Consider the following 18,326-nt stretch of genomic DNA (forward strand, 5'->3'; position numbering starts at 1 on the left):
CTACTTTTCCTTTTCTTTTTCATTGGCAGCAGCCACCATTATTCCAATATACAAATAAAATCTCCATAAAGTAACATCGAACAACAACTTATATGCATTTTTTTCTGTTTTGCTTCAATATGCTTACACATTATACATACAAATACATACATATTCATACATATGTAGCCAAAAGTAAAGAAAGGACACTAAGGGAAATGGAGCTATAGGGAGTATATAACAGAGAGACACAAAGAGATTGAGAGAGAGAGAGAGGAAGATGCATAGGAGATGCGCGGGTGGGTAATGGTTAAGATAAACCATACTAACTTTAATGATATTCATAATTAAAAACAAAAACACCACATAAATACTACCTACACTAGACCGTCCTCTAAGCATTTGGAGTTGTTGTTGGGTTGGTGGGGGTTTTCTCGAGCAGGATCAAATGCCTGTTTATGTAATATAGAACACACTGTTTCTGTACCCACGACTACGACGACGCCGATCAGGACAAAACGATCGCAAAAGCGATTTGTATCAAAACAACGGTAAAGCAGGAGCCACACATTGCTGTAATATCATCATAAAAAAATGGACCAGAGCTGATTGGCTCCCCAAAAATCGGTTCCCAAAATGTGTGTTGCGTTGTTCGTGTAGTGTATGTTTCATTTAAAAAGTTCCACACCTAACCCTCGTGGTATCGAATTGTGTAAAAGATTTTCAAACTTTCAAAATCGCCAAAAAGGGCACTCCTACTTCACACCCTGCCAATAAAACAGGGGACCTGATGGTGTTATTGCGGTGTTTCCCTTGTGCAAAGTCCGTTCGTAAGTCTTTTGCCCTTTTTTTTGCATATTCTTCATCTTGTCTTTCGGTCAGCCGTATTTGATCCTATTCTAATCGTACTTGATCTACCGCTTATAGATTGGTTCGTTTGGTTTGCTTCTTCTTGCTACGCTTACGATCAAGGAATGCTGTTTAATAATGCTGCTCGGTAGATAGTTTTGTGCATTGTGGATGTATTCACTTGTTGTGATTATTATATTGTAAGAGATTGCTGGTGACGGTAGAAAAACAAAACACAAATAAACTAGATGCTGGTGTCTTATCTTTCACTACCTTATAGACCACCATTCCCTTTCTTCCCTGTCACTATCACTCCCGTGCGAGCGATCGTTTGTGTATTGCGATTAATATCCCCACTCCCTTATCTTGCCTACCTGGCACACACGTTCCTATCCGTTTCCATTGATTTGGTGATTAAATGCTTACGAACGAATGTGTCTTACTAAATCTGTAATGATGAACCAGCATAATGCGTTGCAAAGGGAGGGACGATTTAAAGTTTTCTATTTACAAGATGCGTGCACTGACGAAACACGCGAGCACGCGCTAGCGATCGTCGGTTGGCGCAATATTATCATTTACATTCGCTCTAGCTACAATCTAATGATTTGTCTTTCTTCAAAAGTGGTACCACGCGGGAAGTGAGCAAGAGAGAACAGCTTGAGCATATCTTGCGCACCGGGAGAATGATCTTGTCGCCTTTTCTACGACGATGCTTTTAAGTTACATTTCGTGTAGAAAACTGTGAGTGTGAATTCAGGATAAAGAAATCAATGTCCGTGCCGATAAACACACGCGCTCTTATGGCACACTCGATGTTACAGCTGTTTTTTTTTCTCCCATACGATGTAAACAAAAATATTCCAGATTACAGTTAAAATAGCGACAAATTGTTCTAAACATACGCTAAAACGCAGAAAATATTCGCTCGACCAATACCAACGGCTCAGCCTTCACAACGCGATATGGCAAATAATGTATGACTAATACGAGAGAGGAAGAGGTTTCAATTGGTTAGGCAATCGTTTGGTGCATTGTACTATTTCACTATGTTTTCCTGAATTCCACACAACAATTCCTACAATGCCTGCCTGCACACGATGTTCCCACCCGGCACGCAAAGATCGCCCACCCCGCGCGAAAAGTTCATCTCTCCCGGTGGTTTGTTTTGCAGTATTACATTTCCTTACTCCACTATCCACATTAACATGTTTGTTCGATCGATCATTGTCCTTTCCCTTTTATGTCGCTAGCCCAATTTGACCAGCGTTGCCACCCTAACCACGTGTACACAGATGTATGTATTATGAACATGATTTTATATGATTAAAATTAGTTTTTGGTTTTTGGTGTAAATTGTGCATCCATGTTTGTGTTGTTTTTGTTTAACGTGATTTGTTTGTTTTGTTTTCTGCCGGTTTGTCTGTTTGCCATTCCAATTGATCGGACGTTTTGTTGTTCGTTGAGTAACTGCTGTTTATTCCCCGAAACCCCTCTCGGTGTTGGTTTTTGTGAAAGAAATAAAATAGATATCTGTTCAAGGTAGAGATTCTTTGATGGGCATGCAATAATTCCGCCCAAATTCATACACATGCGCAACTGGATGTTTTGAGCGAGCGGTTTAATGATTTTAGTAAGCAATTCCCATGCGAAAACAAAAGCATTTACACGGGGGTTGAGAATTGTTTACAATGTTGCATCGACCAGTATTCAGCTAGTGTGTAAATGCGTAACGTTGGTAAGAGAAATTCGAATTCATTCTGTAATTAAGTTCATAATATTTCAAACCAAGATTTCACCTTTGCTTTTTGGGATCGCACGAGCGTATCTCTCGATACTAGAGATACATTGGGGAACGATCGCGCGGATAGAAATAGGACAAAATGGTGGCACCAAGGTTTAACCCACCACAACAGAACAACGAGCTAAACGAACAAATCCAAAGCGCACTACACACCCACACACATGTGCCTACGCACATTATCATCTATTTACAATACCCTCTTAGCATAACAATAGAGCTGCTTCATCTCCTGTTCAGTCAGACAGGATCACGACCGTACGTACGTTTCTTGTTTTGTTCTTATGGCAAACAGTGGTGAAGCGAGAAAAAAAAACAGGGAAAATAAAACGAAGAAAAAGGGAACTCCGAACCCCGGCAGACACTACTACTGCAGCATCAACGCGGAAAGGTTACGGTGTAGTATGGTGTCCTTCACCGAACTGAACACGACCTGGATGTTTTGCGTATCGACCGCATTGGTGAAGTGATGGTAGATAGGCGTTTTGGTGTTTTTCCGCACGTTCATAAACATCTGCAGGATGAAGTTCTGTACGTCGAGGATCGAGTGGGGATTGCCGGTGAACTGTGGATAGTACCAGCGGATGTCCGTCTCCGGGTTTTTCACCTTCTGCTGCAGGAGGTCCGTCTTGTTGAGGAACAGTATGATCGAAATACCCTGGAACGTGGTATTGTTCACGATCGTATCGAAGATGTTGCGTGACTCTTCCAAACGATTCGTTTTCCTGACAATGACAAACGGGAAGGTTTTATTAGTCGCAGCTGGCAGGTGATGATGGCGCGCCGGTTTGCTACTCACCTATCCTCAGCTAACACCTGATCGAACTCGGAGGTCGATACGAGAAACAAAATCGACGTGACGGAACAGTCGAAACATTTGGTCCATTTTTGGCGCTGTGTCCTCTGTCCTCCGACGTCAACGAACACAAATGGAATGTTCTACAACGGAAATAGAGATTGTTGAGGGTTAATACCTTCTACGCGTTCTTCCTCTACAACGTTCTCCACCTACCTGTATCCTTATCGTAAACTCAAATACACCTTTAGTTGCTTTGCGACAGTGCAAAATATCACGATGGGTGGGTTTGTAATCTAACCTCGATATTCGGTCTAATTCATCTAGGAAATAACTAACAGAATCACTCTAAAAAAGAAAGAAAAGAAAGGTAAACAGTAATTAAAGCTGACTGCATCAATAATATGTTAACCCGGAGCAAAGAATCCACGAGAATCTGGGCTAATGTTATCAACGCAACATCCTGGCGCTTTGCGAATCGATCGGAATACTACTACTGCCATCGCGCTACGCGTACGCGGGTGAGTGTTTCAATCGCTTAACGCAAATATAATCGCCCAATTAAGGACGGGTCGTGAGGGCAAACGGCAGTGCCACGGTCCGTTCGATCGCTTTCCGTTTTCACCGACACCGACAGCGACCAATCGTATAATGAACTCCGTTCACCGGCGTCACCGTCCCGGCCGTCCACGCCACGTACGTGTCCGTCACACGATCCACACGGCACAGGCTGCTAATCTTATGCAAACAATCTGCACTGCCTGCCAAGAACATTGCCCTACATTCAGCAGAGCAACATATCGCGCAAGAGGGCCATCTCCCTCCCTACCCCAATTTGTCCCTTCCCAGTGTGTTCCAATGCAAAAGACCAGTGTCTAGTTGTACGTGTGTGTGCTGGTTTCTTGATCCAACTTCCAACTGCATCCCCTACTGCCGCGAGGGGCCCTTTTGCTCCTCACCCCAGAACCAAGGCGAGTACGTACCGTCACCCGTCCAAACAACTCTTCTGTCCCTTATCGATAGAAAGGCATCGGAAATATTATAATTTGAATAACACTCTCGCCTTCGATAGTGTCTCGGTTCGTGCCGGGGAGAAGGTTGCCCGTTGGAGTCGTGCCGTTGCGGTTTCCACTAAAACCGTGTGAGGGTTTCTTTCGTTGTATGTGTGAGCGTGCGTGTGATGGAACCGTTTGGTGCCCTTTATTAAACCGATAATCTGGATCACTTTTCAAGACACCTCCCGCACACACACACACGGATCTTTTTAGTGGCATGTCGAATTTGCATACCACAAGAGGGAAAGGATAATTGAAATAGTGAAAAACGTTAGTTCTTTTCCAATTTCTAACGACTCCCCAAACGTTAATAAGCATGGATCTACCAAGGTAACGTTAAACGCACGTATTGCGAATGGATTTTTGGAGCTATTAAGAATTGAGCCTAGTAAGTTAGGCTTTGCCATATAAATCGATATATATATTTAGGCGTAAAACTAATAAAATCGTGAATAGTTTCAGTTGGGGAGACAATTTTCTCTGCGAGAAAAGTCCCAGAGAACTAAAACGAAACCTACACTGACGACACTTTGGCAAGGCAAACATGTGGCAAGGCAATGTGCATAACTTAAAACAGGGCATAATCTTTAACTAGGCAGCACCAAACGTTCCGAATAACCGAATACCTATTGAGGACAAGGCAGTTTAGGCGTTCTTGTAGCAACGTTAATCGCCATTATTGCAATGTTGAAGCATCTGAAGATCGCAGTAGGAACATATTTGAAGCCGGACACTTCAATTTGGGCGATTTTGATTGTTGCAACTCCTCTGAGTGTTATTCTGATAACATGATAATCAGAACACCGTACAGAAGCATACATTGCAGAGGGTTCCGAACTATAATCGTTGAACAACAAAGCTTGTTATTGTGGCTCATCTGTAATTGTCCATCGAGAACGGAACTTCAAGGTTTACGTAGCTATGGGAAAACCCTAACCCTGAGACGCGTGTGTGGTTACTAGAAATTTAAATCGTCAAGCTATAGAATGAACTATACAGCATATGTTCGGTGAAGTTTTGAACGCCTCTTAGGATGCGATCACCTTAATATGATAACTCTAAGAATGCGTTTACCGGTAATTCATAACATGGCCGTTGATGATTTGCCTTCTTTGAAATACAGGTCAAGTTTCCCACTGTTCTAAGGGATGATCTTTATATTAGGATTGCCTATGCGAAGCATCTGATAAGTTGTCAGAAGCATGTCATCGATGTATACCTGAATCTGAATTGACTTACAGAGACTTATCGAAGTGCCAACCTTTGAGTCTTGATCTCTGACAGTCTTACAAGCCAGCTTGACCATAAAGATCTTCGAAATTTGCCATGATCGAGACCGTTTCCATCATATGAATATTAAATCATATTGCATACATGTATTGGCCATCCATTTACCAAACCATTTACCATGTATTGGCCAAAATCCATTTACTCTAAACTTCATTTTCTTATAACAATGAATGTCGACACCGAAAGTTGTAGTAGTGATCTTATCAATACGCTAATTTCAAACAAACGATTAGATGAAATGTTATGATCCAGATCGATCAATAAAATCATTCCTGTCACGGAATGGGAAACATAGTAACGAACGACATGCCGGGAATGTTAATTTCTACCTTCCATAAACAATTTTAATCAAAACCAGCCAAACGGCCATTAGAGAACGCGCAGCAGCGCAGGTTTGCTTTTTTCTCTAAATAATTCATCATCATACAAACTCATACCCTAGCAGTTCCATTTACCGATCCGTTCAAGATATGCCCACCTGTTTCCCCTGCATGCATCATTTGCTAATGAAACTAGTTCCACTAAACAGTCAATTTATACGCCGTTTAGCTCTCATCCGTCAAGTCGCTGGGACGTATAGGCCTTTAAACCGGCGGTAATGCGCTTAGTCCCCCCCCCCGCGTTCCCCGCAGGACCTGAGCCAATCCCGAAGGTGAGAAGAAGCGGTGTAAGAACCCATTACTGGCGGGTGTAATTGCCACCAACATCAATCTCCCCGGATTCTTGTTCTCCCACACACACACACACACACATAAGAAAAAGCGACATAAGTCGGTCTCCAAAGATTAGTGCGGGTCTAACTGTTGCACCACATGTGACCACGCAATACGCCACACCGCTGCTTGTAAGCTGCATTTTCTACCGTCTCGTCGGTAACCGTTGCAGCAGAATGGTTTGCCACCGTAGTGTATTATTTTACCAATTCCAATGTGGTTCACGCCAACAGCCGGTGTTTGAAAAGCGCGTGGAGGCGAAAAACCCACCTCCCGTGGTGCCACACAGCTGTGTTTCGCGGATCTATGCCATACACCGTTTGCCTTCGCGTGGTGGTTTATTACCATCAACATACGGCGCGCTCGTCATACAACGCGTTTTGTTCCTTTACAAGCCCCGTCATGCGCCAAATTGACGTTCCCTTTCGCGCCTTTAGAGGGCAAGTCCGACGACCACCGAGGCTCGAGAGAGAGATCGACAAGTTACGCAAAATCTTAATCCTCGCGCAAACGGGCTTCTCGTTGCTCAGCATTCATTCATACATTCCGGGGAGCTATACCTTGCGAAAGTATGTCTACCTGGTGTCCTTTACCGTCCGGGCGACGCGGGTAACTATCGTGAGCGCGCGTGTATAAGCTGTGGTTGTCATAAATTTAATTAAAATTGAAATTAAATACACGCATTACAGCGCGGACGCAAATAATCCGTTAATGGGAGCTTTCTGTTGCCGTTCGATTGCGATCGATTGTACCTTACGGAAATGGGACACGATATCAATACCAGCGCCGGTTTTCCACCCACCTCCACACGGTCCATTATTACGCGCTCGTAGCGTTAAGAAGGGGCGAGAAATACACCGGCCCAGCGTACGACAAGATGTCGACACTTCATGCTAAATAAATGTTCGCATTCATTTCCAAGAACCACCGGTTTTGTTATTTATTTTGCTTCGCCGCTGCCATATCATACCGAACGCCGAACAGCGCGATGCTGCGATTAATCCCAACCGATGAGGGGTTTATGTGTTTATCATTTTCCAAACGGACTAAAAACATCATTGAACAGTTGTCGCCAGCGCGAGCGTGAGAATGTCTCGTTGGTTTATTTAAAAATTATGACACACATACAAACATGCATCACCCACACGATCATTTTTCTCAGGCTGCTTACTAAAGTAAGCAAACGAGCGTGGTGGATTTTGAAATTAAAATTGAATCCTTTCAGCCCGATTATGATGGGCAAACGAAACGGTATAAAGCAGCGACCATTGTAGGCAGCGCAGATTACGGCAGTGAAAAACTGGCCCCAGTACCGCGCTAACGATCGCTGTGCGTCGGATGGTGGAGGTATAGTTGCACCCATCCATACCAATAGTCAATAAGCAATGACACAGCATCCACTAGTGGCTTATAATGTGTGCAAATGCAGTGTTTGTGATACATTGCACATTTGTAGCACCGCTCGTTGCCTGTCCGACACTGGCGGCGGCGGGCATGTTCGAGTTTGCCGAAGGCTGATCGATCGATCGATCGATCGAGAAAAACCAGATTGGCCGCAAATCACCTGACCTCGTCCCGCGACGATACATCGGAACACGGGACGCGAATGTGTATGTGCGCACAATTTTCATTTAATTAGTGCGCTTCAATCGAGATTATTTATTTATTTATCGTAGTTCGTGTACCGTTCGCGCCCGTACACGCGTACGGGCAAACGGGAGAAATGGTGGAGCTGTTGCACTTTTTTTTTTCGTTGTTGTTACCTTCCGTTTGCATACCAAAACTGGACCACAGGAAAAAGGAACGATAACAACTTCTGGTGTAAATATTGTTACTAGAATCGAGCCCGATTTGATTTGTACGGGCACCGTCCACCCGGTGGTGAAAGATTATTTTAACCCACCCCAACCGATCCACCCGAAACCGCGCCACCCCGCGCGAAAGCACATCCACCAAAAGGAAATCTTTCGCGTCATATAAATCACCCGGGTAAAAAGAGAGTTGGCCAGTTTTCGTCCGCTCTTCCCGCCCGCTTCACTTTCAGATAATCAACCTCAATCGAGCGGCAACTCTCGTCAGTCTATTTGGCCGCGGGGAGTTAATAGTCAGCTGCAGGTCGGCTGACGGGCGGAATTTTATTCCTGACTGCGGGAGAGCCAGGAAAAAAATAACCGCTTTCTAGGTCAAGGCCCATTCGGCGAGTGTTTCTCCTTTCATCATCATCATCAACATCATCTTGCTTTATCGAAGCAGTCGGCGCGGATCGGCGCAAAAAAGTCTTCCTATTCCCCCGAAGAAGACATTGTTCGGGGAAGCGACCGTTTCACGATCAAGGCACGAGCAGCTGCGTGCACAGCACACCAACAAAAAAAAAGGAAACATAATCATGTGAGTTATGGGAATCACATGCGCGGAATGTTTTACACCGTAGGCCTTTGGAACAAGCAAAAGAAAGTCGATGCACCGCTGCCCGTTGGACGGTGCGGGGAAGAGTTGCTTCTGCTGCTCGAACCACATCGAAATGCGTTCGACCGGTTCCTAAACCACCGGCAGCAACATCATGCCAAACGGTCAAGGGAGGTAGGTTTTGGGCCAGCTGGTTCGAATCAGACAGCATAAGAAAAGCGCTCAATAATGCGTGCGTTTCGCGAATTGTTAGCCGCTGACGATCGGCAGCTGGGCCGCGTTTGTTTTGGAGTTGGTCCAATAGAAATGATGCCACATATTCGCCCCCCCCATCCCTCGTTCGAGACATGGTGATTTAACGCAAATTAATAAGCTCGTCTTAAACTACCACCCCATTCGGCATTCATTGCCGGCAACAGGTTTTCGTCGGAAACAATCTTCACGAACGTTCCGTTCCTGGTATACAGCTCTATTGGCTATTGATAAACGAAGTGCCCCACGAAGTTGAGTGACTACAGACTGCGCTCGCAACTGCCGAAGGTTTGATGTGTTGATACTAATCATGCATGCAAACGCACGGCTGTGCTACGCTCAGATGATCTCTCTATCTCACTGGTCATTCGATACTGTGATGTCTATGAAGTAGCTAATTCCAGTCGACTTAGTGTGTTGTGCAGTTAATTCCGCATCGCTTTAATTACTGGTGTCGATTCGCGTCCTTCTCCAACAGACGGCCGAGGCGCGTATGTAGACCCATTCGCACGACCTTCGTTACGCGTTCCGTTAGAAATAATAGCGGGGGCCATAAAATTGGACACCGCTAATAAAATGTCATTTTTACAACTGCTTAACCTTTTGCAGGTTTCGCGAAATTGCTTCGTCTTTTACGAAGTCTTCTGGGTGCGAGCTACTCTAGGACACTGGGTCGAGCTAAGAAAAACGGATAGGGGCCCCTAATAGAGGAATCATCCCCATTTAATCAAGAAGAGTTAATAAATAAAAACGGTCAAACTGTTTTGCACAACAAACTAACGCACTTGCGGACGAAATCATCTATCTATCCTTCATTTTAACGTTTCTTTTTCTCTCAAGATCAAGATCGTCGTTGTATTCATCGTCATTGTTTACGTACGTGACTCGCAAGACGCGTGCCCCATTCGTCTCGACGACTTCGAAACTATCGCACAACGTTGATCCTCCCGTTTGGGTAGGTTTGCAAACAATGTGTTTTCCCCCCCCCCCAATGTGTCACAACAGGCATTTGTTGCGTGCCGTCGTTTAGACCCTTTGGGTGAAGTTTTCGCAACAACAGCACACGCGCTCTAAACATGTGATGCCCGTTGTTTTTTCTTTCACCGTATATGTGGACGATCGCACATGAATCATAAATATGTTGACAATCGTCAAACCAAACAACATCACCGCACAGTTTGTGTGTAAACACACTCGTTCCACGCCGCAAATATTCAAAGGCTGGTAATTATCCGTTTAATCGATCAGCTCACAAAACAGTACGTGACTTTCATTCTCCTTTCGCAACGTTGTGGATTCTTTGTCCCCGCATCCGCGCAAGTGTAAGGACTCGATCGATCGCGACTTACAATTTGGAACTCCCTTCGTCGATCGTACGCCTTCCGGATGGCGCCATCCGTCCACAGGATGTTAATGAGCGGAACGTACTGGTGGAACTGTTCTGCGTCCAGCAGGCAGCCGCTGTGAAACATGATCGCTTCGTTCGCGGCCAGCTGCGATGTCGGGTGCTCCCAGGGTATATCTAGCTTATCTCTAGCGTCACACAACACTTGCATGCCTGTGGGAGTAACGAAAGGAAGGATATTAACACAAAAATTCTGCAGCTATTCGCTTCCGATTGAGGCCCTTACCTTTGACTATGTTTTGGTAGATCACATGTTGGTATTCTCTAATTAGTTCGGGCTCAAAGTTGATCCCGTGGATGATTCGCATCTGCTTGAGAAACGTCGATTTACCGGATTCGCCTGCGCCCAGCAACAGCAACTTGACCTGCGAAGAAGCGTATAAGAGTTTAATATAAGATATGTTCAAAGCTAACAAAACATTGATCATGCCTTCGTCCAAAATGCCAAAAAAAACCCCCTCAATTCTGTTCCCATCCACACAGGTAAAGGACGCATTGGTGCTGGTTTGTTGTTGCTCATAAACTTCTATTGCGACCCCCAACTAATGTCGTTCCGAAAATGGGGTTAAAGATGGTAAAAACGGGCGAAGGATTGCCTCAAGACTGATGCTCTGAAGATCTCTCGCACATTATGATGTAAAAGCTTTATGACGGAAAGCGATAAGTTTCGTAAACGGATTATAACACGCCCCAGGTACAAGGTAAAGGGTGTAAATCAATCTGCCCTCCGGTGGAAATAGGTTTTAGGGCTCTCATAGCCCGGGACAGGTACAGTTGGGGTGTGTGTGTGTCACCATCTATAACCAACTCGTTACCTGCATTTCATTCATTTCTTGCATATATAAAATTTAAATCTTAGCAATTCTCACACCTTCATATTAGCTGAGGGCTCTTCATATGATCTTGCTAGTGAAGCATCGATTCGCAACGGTTTGACCAACTTATTTTACATCCCAACGAGGGGGCGAATTGATTGGAGCGTTGAACGAATTAGCCACCGCAACCATCACACGTGCCGTTCAATTCAATTTCAACGTCCAGCGCCACTGCGCGCATGTGAAAGGGTAATCAGATTTTTCAATTAGCTGCAATTCGACGCAGCACCAGCCGCAACAGATTGTTGCACCATAAATCTGGCCATATCGCTTGATTCCGTTAGCAAAGAGTTGGTCCTCTAATGAGGACCTTGTGTTCCACGGACGAGCGCCACAGGGAGTCGCCACATTTAAATCGAAGCTTTTATCACGTTTACACCCTTACTCGCAATCGTTCGGTTACAGTTAAAGGTGATCTATCTGGACTTGCGATCTTGTTAGGGACGGAATATTTGTTCCATCGTGCGCCCCAGTGAAAGTGATGCATCTCGCCCGGGTGGAGGAGTCGGAGATAGTGGTAATGTGTGAGCTAAAAACAAAAATATGCTACAAGAATGCTTTTATGCTGGGCAACATATCCCGCGCGACGCGATGATGGCCTTCGTTAACCCACTTTTGGTTGCCGCGGCAGGCGGAAGAGTACGGTTCGTCTCTGGCGGCTATATCACGAAGCCTTCCTAGACATGATCGTGAGCCAGTCCATTAGCACCTCTCCTCGTTGATCATCCTTGCCTGCCTCGATCGTTTTCTTCGAGGAGTTTTTTTTTACATTATATGCATTCTTTTCACTATAAAAAGGAATAGACACGAGAAAACATATAAGGAACCACAATCAAACATTATACCCCGCATTGGAGAGAAATTGTTCCATCGTATCTCGGATGGAAGGCTTATCATTTGAAATGTGTTTAAATCGACCTCAGTAAACAACGGATAGCATCAGCTAGACGCCACTGTGACTGCGGCCACCCCGTGGCGTTCTACTACGGTGCTTTCTAGTAAACAAACCTTTCCGAGGTGAGCAAACATAAACTCTCGTGGGGCATGATGCACTGTGTGTTGTGTTGCACTCCGATGCACTTCTCACTTGACGAGCAAGCAAAGAAAACAGATGAGCAGCTCTGAGGCTTCTCGTAGAAAAAGGGAAAAATCAAATACGCCGCCATTCCGACGATGAGAAACGCGATCCCGAGAATGGGTGAGATGCTGCCACCAAGAGTGCCACAAGTAGCGACAGTTACAACGATGACAATCAAGCAGTAGCAAAAGGTGGAAACAAAACATAAATGTTTTCGCTAAACGCTGTACACGACGCACGAAAGGCATTTTCAGGCTGCTTGCCTCTCGCTCTCGGTCCTTCGGCCAGGGCCCTGACTTTGCACACAGCCAATGAGACAGGCATTCCGCGGGCAAAGGCAATGGATGCCGACGAGCGAAACAAACCCGCACTGCGCTCATCATCTCCGTCGACGGCAAATCGGCGAACTTGGAAGTCGCGCGCGCCTGGCGCTTCAAGATGCGCGCCTGGCCGAGAACGCAGGGAATCTCTCTCGGTTGATCTGGGTTTGTTTGTGTGTATCCGCGATCACGAGATGTCGTCGTCGTCGTCGGATCGGTGCCAAAGGGTGTCTTCCTTTCTGGGTCACAGCAGTCACAACAAGTAGCGCTTTCTGAGCGCAGCCGGGCGATATTGCCCCGCGAGACAACAATCGATGTGGCGGATCGTGGCACGCGCTCACCATCGGTAGTCTCATCCCCCCGGCTCGATTGCTTGGATGAATCAATAGCAATAAATCAAAAATTGTCCTCACGGCGTACAGTGTCGTACAACGGTGACCTTCAAGCGGTGGTGCTAATCGCTTTCTCTTCTCCCGGAACTCCAGACTAACAAAAAAAAAACAAACAAACACGAAGCAAAAACAATGATCGCGGGTGAGAGCAGATTGTAATCCAGCCGTAGTTGATATGATGTCGACGGGAAATGATATTTCCTCTGCCACCGGTTCATATCGGTACCAGACAAAGGGCAGTAAAAGAAATACGATCATCAACCATTGAATGATAATCGATCCCTCTTTCTCTCTCTCTATCTCTTAGCTGCTTCTCTTTGTTCGGTTAACTGTTTTATTTGCCAGTGAAGGGCACATCCTCGATGTGACAAATGTACGTCTAAAACTTGGGGAGTTGTTTTGCATCGACGCTGTGCTCTTCTCAGCCCCAAATACTTTCCCTTTCCCGTTTGCGATAGGAAGTGTCTTTCATCCTCCCCATGCTTCGAATCAACATCGTGCGCAACAGAGCACCCTGTCCCACAATTGCGCGCGCCAATGTGTAATTCATTTGTCCAATTAACATTGTTTACAAGTTTGCCGATAGTAGGGAACCACACCAACCGAACCACCAATCGGACAAGGGCGTTCTCCTTCACCATACGCTACACGGTCTGCGCAATCTGGGAAGGTAGAAGAGAGAGGTTGTCAGCGGTTCGACTCTGGATTGGATCTTCAGCGTCACGAATTGATCGCTGCTCGAACGGCTGTGATGCACGATGCCGAGGAAAGACACATTGCGAGTGCTGACACCTTTCGTTGCCGTTAGGTCAATGTCAAACAGTTCGTCTACGTCTATGCGTTCAAGTTTTTTCTTTAAAGAAATGCTTGTTTTATTTAAATGCTATCGAAGAATTACTGAAGAGTGCTTTTTTGTGGGTTTCGGACGAGATTTTGAATGTTTTTCAATGCTGTTTCAAGTCTCTCTGGCAGCAACGATCACCGTTAACCTTTGCTTTTTTTTTAAACGGATTGTTGATAAGGAAGTATGTAATCGACCTCATTCGTGGCGAATTCCGTGCTCATCTTGGGGGTTATTGTGCTGTTTCGACGATCGTTAAATGTCGACACACTTCCGGAAAACTGAAGAAACCCAAGATGATCGCATTCGTGCTATTAACTGATTAAAATGCGGACTAAAAGGGCATGCTCTCGAGATTGTGAGAGGTGTAAACAAGTTCGACAACTAATTTAATTCAAAACATATAGTAGATAGGAGCGTATTTTGGGGGCAGTCTTTGTGTTTGACGTTTTAAAAAAAATCCCGCAACGAAATCCATTTTTAGATCAATGTTTTTAAAAAGTTGCAATCAATACTACAACGAGTGAATAATTTCTACATGACAGCAAAATAACATGGCCTTACGGGAAGCTGCCATAATGTATCGAACTTAAAAAAATACACGTATGGCGATCGTTGCGTACAGCTAGAAGACATACGAAAACAGTATGGAACCATTTCTTTTCGTCCCGGGTAACAACATTTTCTTTTTCTCTCCCGCCCCAACAACCGGATGCAGGATGCTCGTATGCAAACAACGGTTACTTTACACTTCATATTGATTATTTTACTTCATTTTACTTGAGACAATGTTTTCCTAACGCGAAACGGGAAGGAAAAGCGACATTCGGGTGGGAGACGATATTAATGTACGTTAATACACGTTTAGTGTGTTAATTTTGACGCACGCCCGGGTACAGTAATAATCCACGGCCACATGGCGACTTGGACAAGTCGTTCTTGGGAACGAAATGTATGTACGATCGACACCGGGGTGGATCCTGCCTCTGTCACGGCATGCGGCAGAGTTTCCGTTGAGCAACACAACAAAAAAAATGGACAAACATTTCTCAGCCGACCCCTTCGGACAGGAGGGTGTACCGGGGTGAGAGAAAGCAACCCCAGGTGGGAATGTAGCCGAAGAAAGAAAAAAAAACCACACACACACAACCGACACAAATCTCCCGGATAGAGTGACGTTCGTTGTGGTTTGGTGAACGCAGGCGAAAGTTTTGACCGCAACAAAACGGAAATGCTCGTCGAAAGGTAGGAGAACAAGGCCAGAAAAGGGAACGAAGTAGAGTAAGAGGGAGCGAGAAGAGGGAAAAAAGACAAAGGAAGGGATGAGGGGGGCAAGGTCGTTTCGAGGCATGAAACCCGATCGCAAACGATCGAGATATGCGAGCCGAACATAAAGATGCGCGGAATGTTTCTTCAATGTTTCATCGCGTTTAGATCTCTATTTCTTTGGAAGTGATGAAACATGTTCGGAAGTGATCTTATTTTCACCAAAAAATACTTGTAATCTTCAGCGAAGTAGGAAACAAATATAAATTACTTTCAAGCACAATACTTCTCTACAACTACGACGATCGAATCGTATCGTATGGAATGGTTCTGCTCGAGAAACACAAAAAAAAACATCTCATCGCATTTCCCCGGGGGTTTAAAAATAGTAAGCTGACCACTGACGGGGGGACAAATATTCATTCGCTATACGCAGATACACCCCCCCCACCGGTGATATATCGTGATCATCCTGACTTTTTTCGTTGTTCTGCATTTATGCTTGCTGCTTCTTGGTATCAAATATAGCGCTAGAACACCACCCGATCGTGTCCCGCATATGCTTTTCGGGGGGAGCGCGATGGTTTGTTTATCAACACAACCGATTCTCGGTACGTGTGTGTCCACAGGAAGACCTAATCCTCCTTCCATGCTGTCCTTTGGCTGCTGTTTCTGGCCTTTGCGTGTGCCGTGTGTCGTGGGCCAAGTTAGCGTTTCCAAGGGTACAAGTACAGTTTAATCTCCCACTCCCAACGCAGAGATGCCACACCGACCGGAGAGCATGAAATTATAAAAATAATCAAAATTAGAGTGTGTGTACGGTAGAGAGTGAGCAAAAAAAAAAGACAGCGAAATAAACATTTTCTTCCTTTTTCCTTCCCAATAATCGATCGTTTCAGAGTCTGGCGAAGCTGGGAATTTTCGATTTCTTCTTCCTTCTGGGTGGATTTTCGTTTTGTTGTTGTTTCCCTTTCTGCGTAGGTACTTTAGCATGCTTCCCCAACAGTAAGGGTGTGTGTGGTGAATTTAAGTAAACGACTCTCGGCCAGATTGCGGCCTCTGTGTGTGAAGTTGCCCTCCAACAGTTTGCCTTTTGGTTGTAATGAAAACATTCAGCCCCACGACGACATTTGGGGTTGAGGACGTTGGTGTTGCGCTTTTTTTGCATACGCCTACTGTGTGTTGGGCTTGCGTTGAAGCCTGCCCCGGGGGTGGTTGAAATTAGCAACGGTGTGTGATATGGTGAAGTTGAATCGTTTGCTGGTTACGGAGACCTCCCACATACACACATACACACAAGCACTCAATCCACTGCAAAAACGGTTGACATTTTTGTTTGACGCTGACGCCAGGAATCCATTTCCGGTTGTTACAGCATGGAATATTCACAATTCACCATACTCTCGTTGTAACACGCAGCATTAGATTACGCTTTTGGAGAGCTTTGGACGAGGATGACTAGATTACACAAGGAAAACTTGCGGATTATGTCAAACACGGATATTCGCCAACGGATGTCATATCCCACTGTGTGAATCACCTTCATCAAAACAATCATCACACACTGTCCACGTTGCATGGACTTTGATTTTGATTGGCCAAAAAAACGAACACACACGACACAACAATCATGAATCAGGCGCATTTTTCATCACGGTTGCACAACAAAAACAACAATACGCATCGGATCAGCTGATTTGGGTGGCACACCAATCACCGGGGGAACGATCATTTTCTATCGACTTTTCCGAATCGAACAACACTCAGCATGAAAACATTCCAACCTGAGAGCAGTAAATTAATCGCCCATCCTCCCCAAACGGGTGGATGAAGGTTGGATTAGTATACCGGCGAGAAGAAATTTCAAGGAGCAAACAAACAATACCGCACCGCACCATTCTACACCCTTCATGACCCTACACCCAAAAACCCCTTAACCACACACGCACAACACACCCGTCCCCGTTTCCACCCACACCAAACCACACCAAATACATCGCATCTTCCGTCGTCGGTTCGTACCTGTCGCCGGAACGCATGTTTATCTTTCTCGAGAAATTTGTCGATTTCGCGCGATTTATACCGCTGCTCGAGCTCTTCCGGGCTGACACGGAGCCGTAGCAAATACCCGAACAGATCGCCGCAACACCGCGTGCATGATAATTTTGATAAAGTGCTTTCTCTCCGCCTGTTATTCGATGCCGCCATCTTTAAATCGCATCACGCACACACTGAAAACACGCACACTCGCTCATCCGAACAAAGCGCTGGCGGTGTGACGCACGCACTTTTCCCCCCGGCGCAACAACACAGCACTTTTCACATCGTTTCGGGCCACGAATCCACCTGCCCGGTGCCGGAAAATGTGCCACACAGTACCAGGCCTCCGTACGCACCCGGTTCGGTTGGGAAAATGCCGGAAAACACGTATTTTTCGCGAAAAAATGGCGGAACGTGAACACGACGCACCCTACTGCCGTGAGCGAACGATGCAAACTAGTGATGGGCGGCGGCTGCACGGGAACGATGGTTCCGACCGGTCGGCATGGGGAAAAAACATCGCACATTGGGCGAATTTGCTGTCCTTGCAGCGAATTGGTGTTTTTCTCGGTGTAAGTTTTTATTGCGAAATTTTATACAAATTGTGATTTTGTTAAGAGTTTCTGATGTGGAAATATTTGAGATAAGTTAACAATTGTGGATTTGATGAAAATAATATGTTTGATGGACCGCACATTCAATAAATCAGTTCAAATTAATTTTTAAAAAATTTAAATTGTTTTAATGTGTACGAAAGATCGAAAATAGATCTCAAAAAAGCAGTAAGTGTTTTTAAAAAATATTTATAATAATAACATGATAAGCATATGAAAAATAATTGAACCGTGTACAACAGTGTGCAGCCGGTCCGCACTGGATTCAAACAGTTCCTGGTGCGATGTTTTAGGTTTGTATGCGGATCTCTACGTTCTTTTCTGTATGTTTTCTTCTATCCTATGTTTTTTCCA

The 18,326-nt window shown here is 45.1% G+C and overlaps 1 protein-coding gene across 1 annotated transcript; it reads right to left on the reverse strand.

The window, feature by feature from the left end:
* Positions 1-246: 246 nt before the first annotated feature.
* On the reverse strand, positions 247-17,794 carry LOC128305938 (guanine nucleotide-binding protein subunit alpha homolog). The gene is made up of 6 exons (XM_053043580.1): positions 17,341-17,794; positions 10,773-10,911; positions 10,491-10,699; positions 3,642-3,773; positions 3,429-3,568; positions 247-3,354 (listed from the first exon to the last, which is right to left on the reverse strand). The coding sequence occupies exons 1-6, from the start codon at positions 17,524-17,526 to the stop codon at positions 2,997-2,999; spliced, it is 1,164 nt and encodes a 387-aa protein (XP_052899540.1). The 5' UTR covers positions 17,527-17,794; the 3' UTR covers positions 247-2,996.
* Positions 17,795-18,326: the final 532 nt, after the last annotated feature.

This window comes from Anopheles moucheti, chromosome 3, assembly GCF_943734755.1.
Source record: "Anopheles moucheti chromosome 3, idAnoMoucSN_F20_07, whole genome shotgun sequence".
NCBI classification, from domain to species: Eukaryota; Metazoa; Arthropoda; class Insecta; order Diptera; family Culicidae; genus Anopheles; species Anopheles moucheti.

What these genes read in the sequence shown, in the direction of transcription:
- LOC128305938 (XM_053043580.1), bottom strand. Translation starts at nt 17,526, where the DNA reads ATGGCGGCATCGAATAACAGGCGGAGAGAAAGCACTTTATCAAAATTA. An exon ending in CTACCAAAACATAGTCAAAG is followed by an intron (nt 10,700 to 10,772) that starts GTAAGGGCCTCA and finishes TTACTCCCACAG; the next exon opens with GCATGCAAGTGTTGTGTGAC. An exon ending in CAGGTGTTAGCTGAGGATAG is followed by an intron (nt 3,355 to 3,428) that starts GTGAGTAGCAAA and finishes TGTCATTGTCAG; the next exon opens with GAAAACGAATCGTTTGGAAG.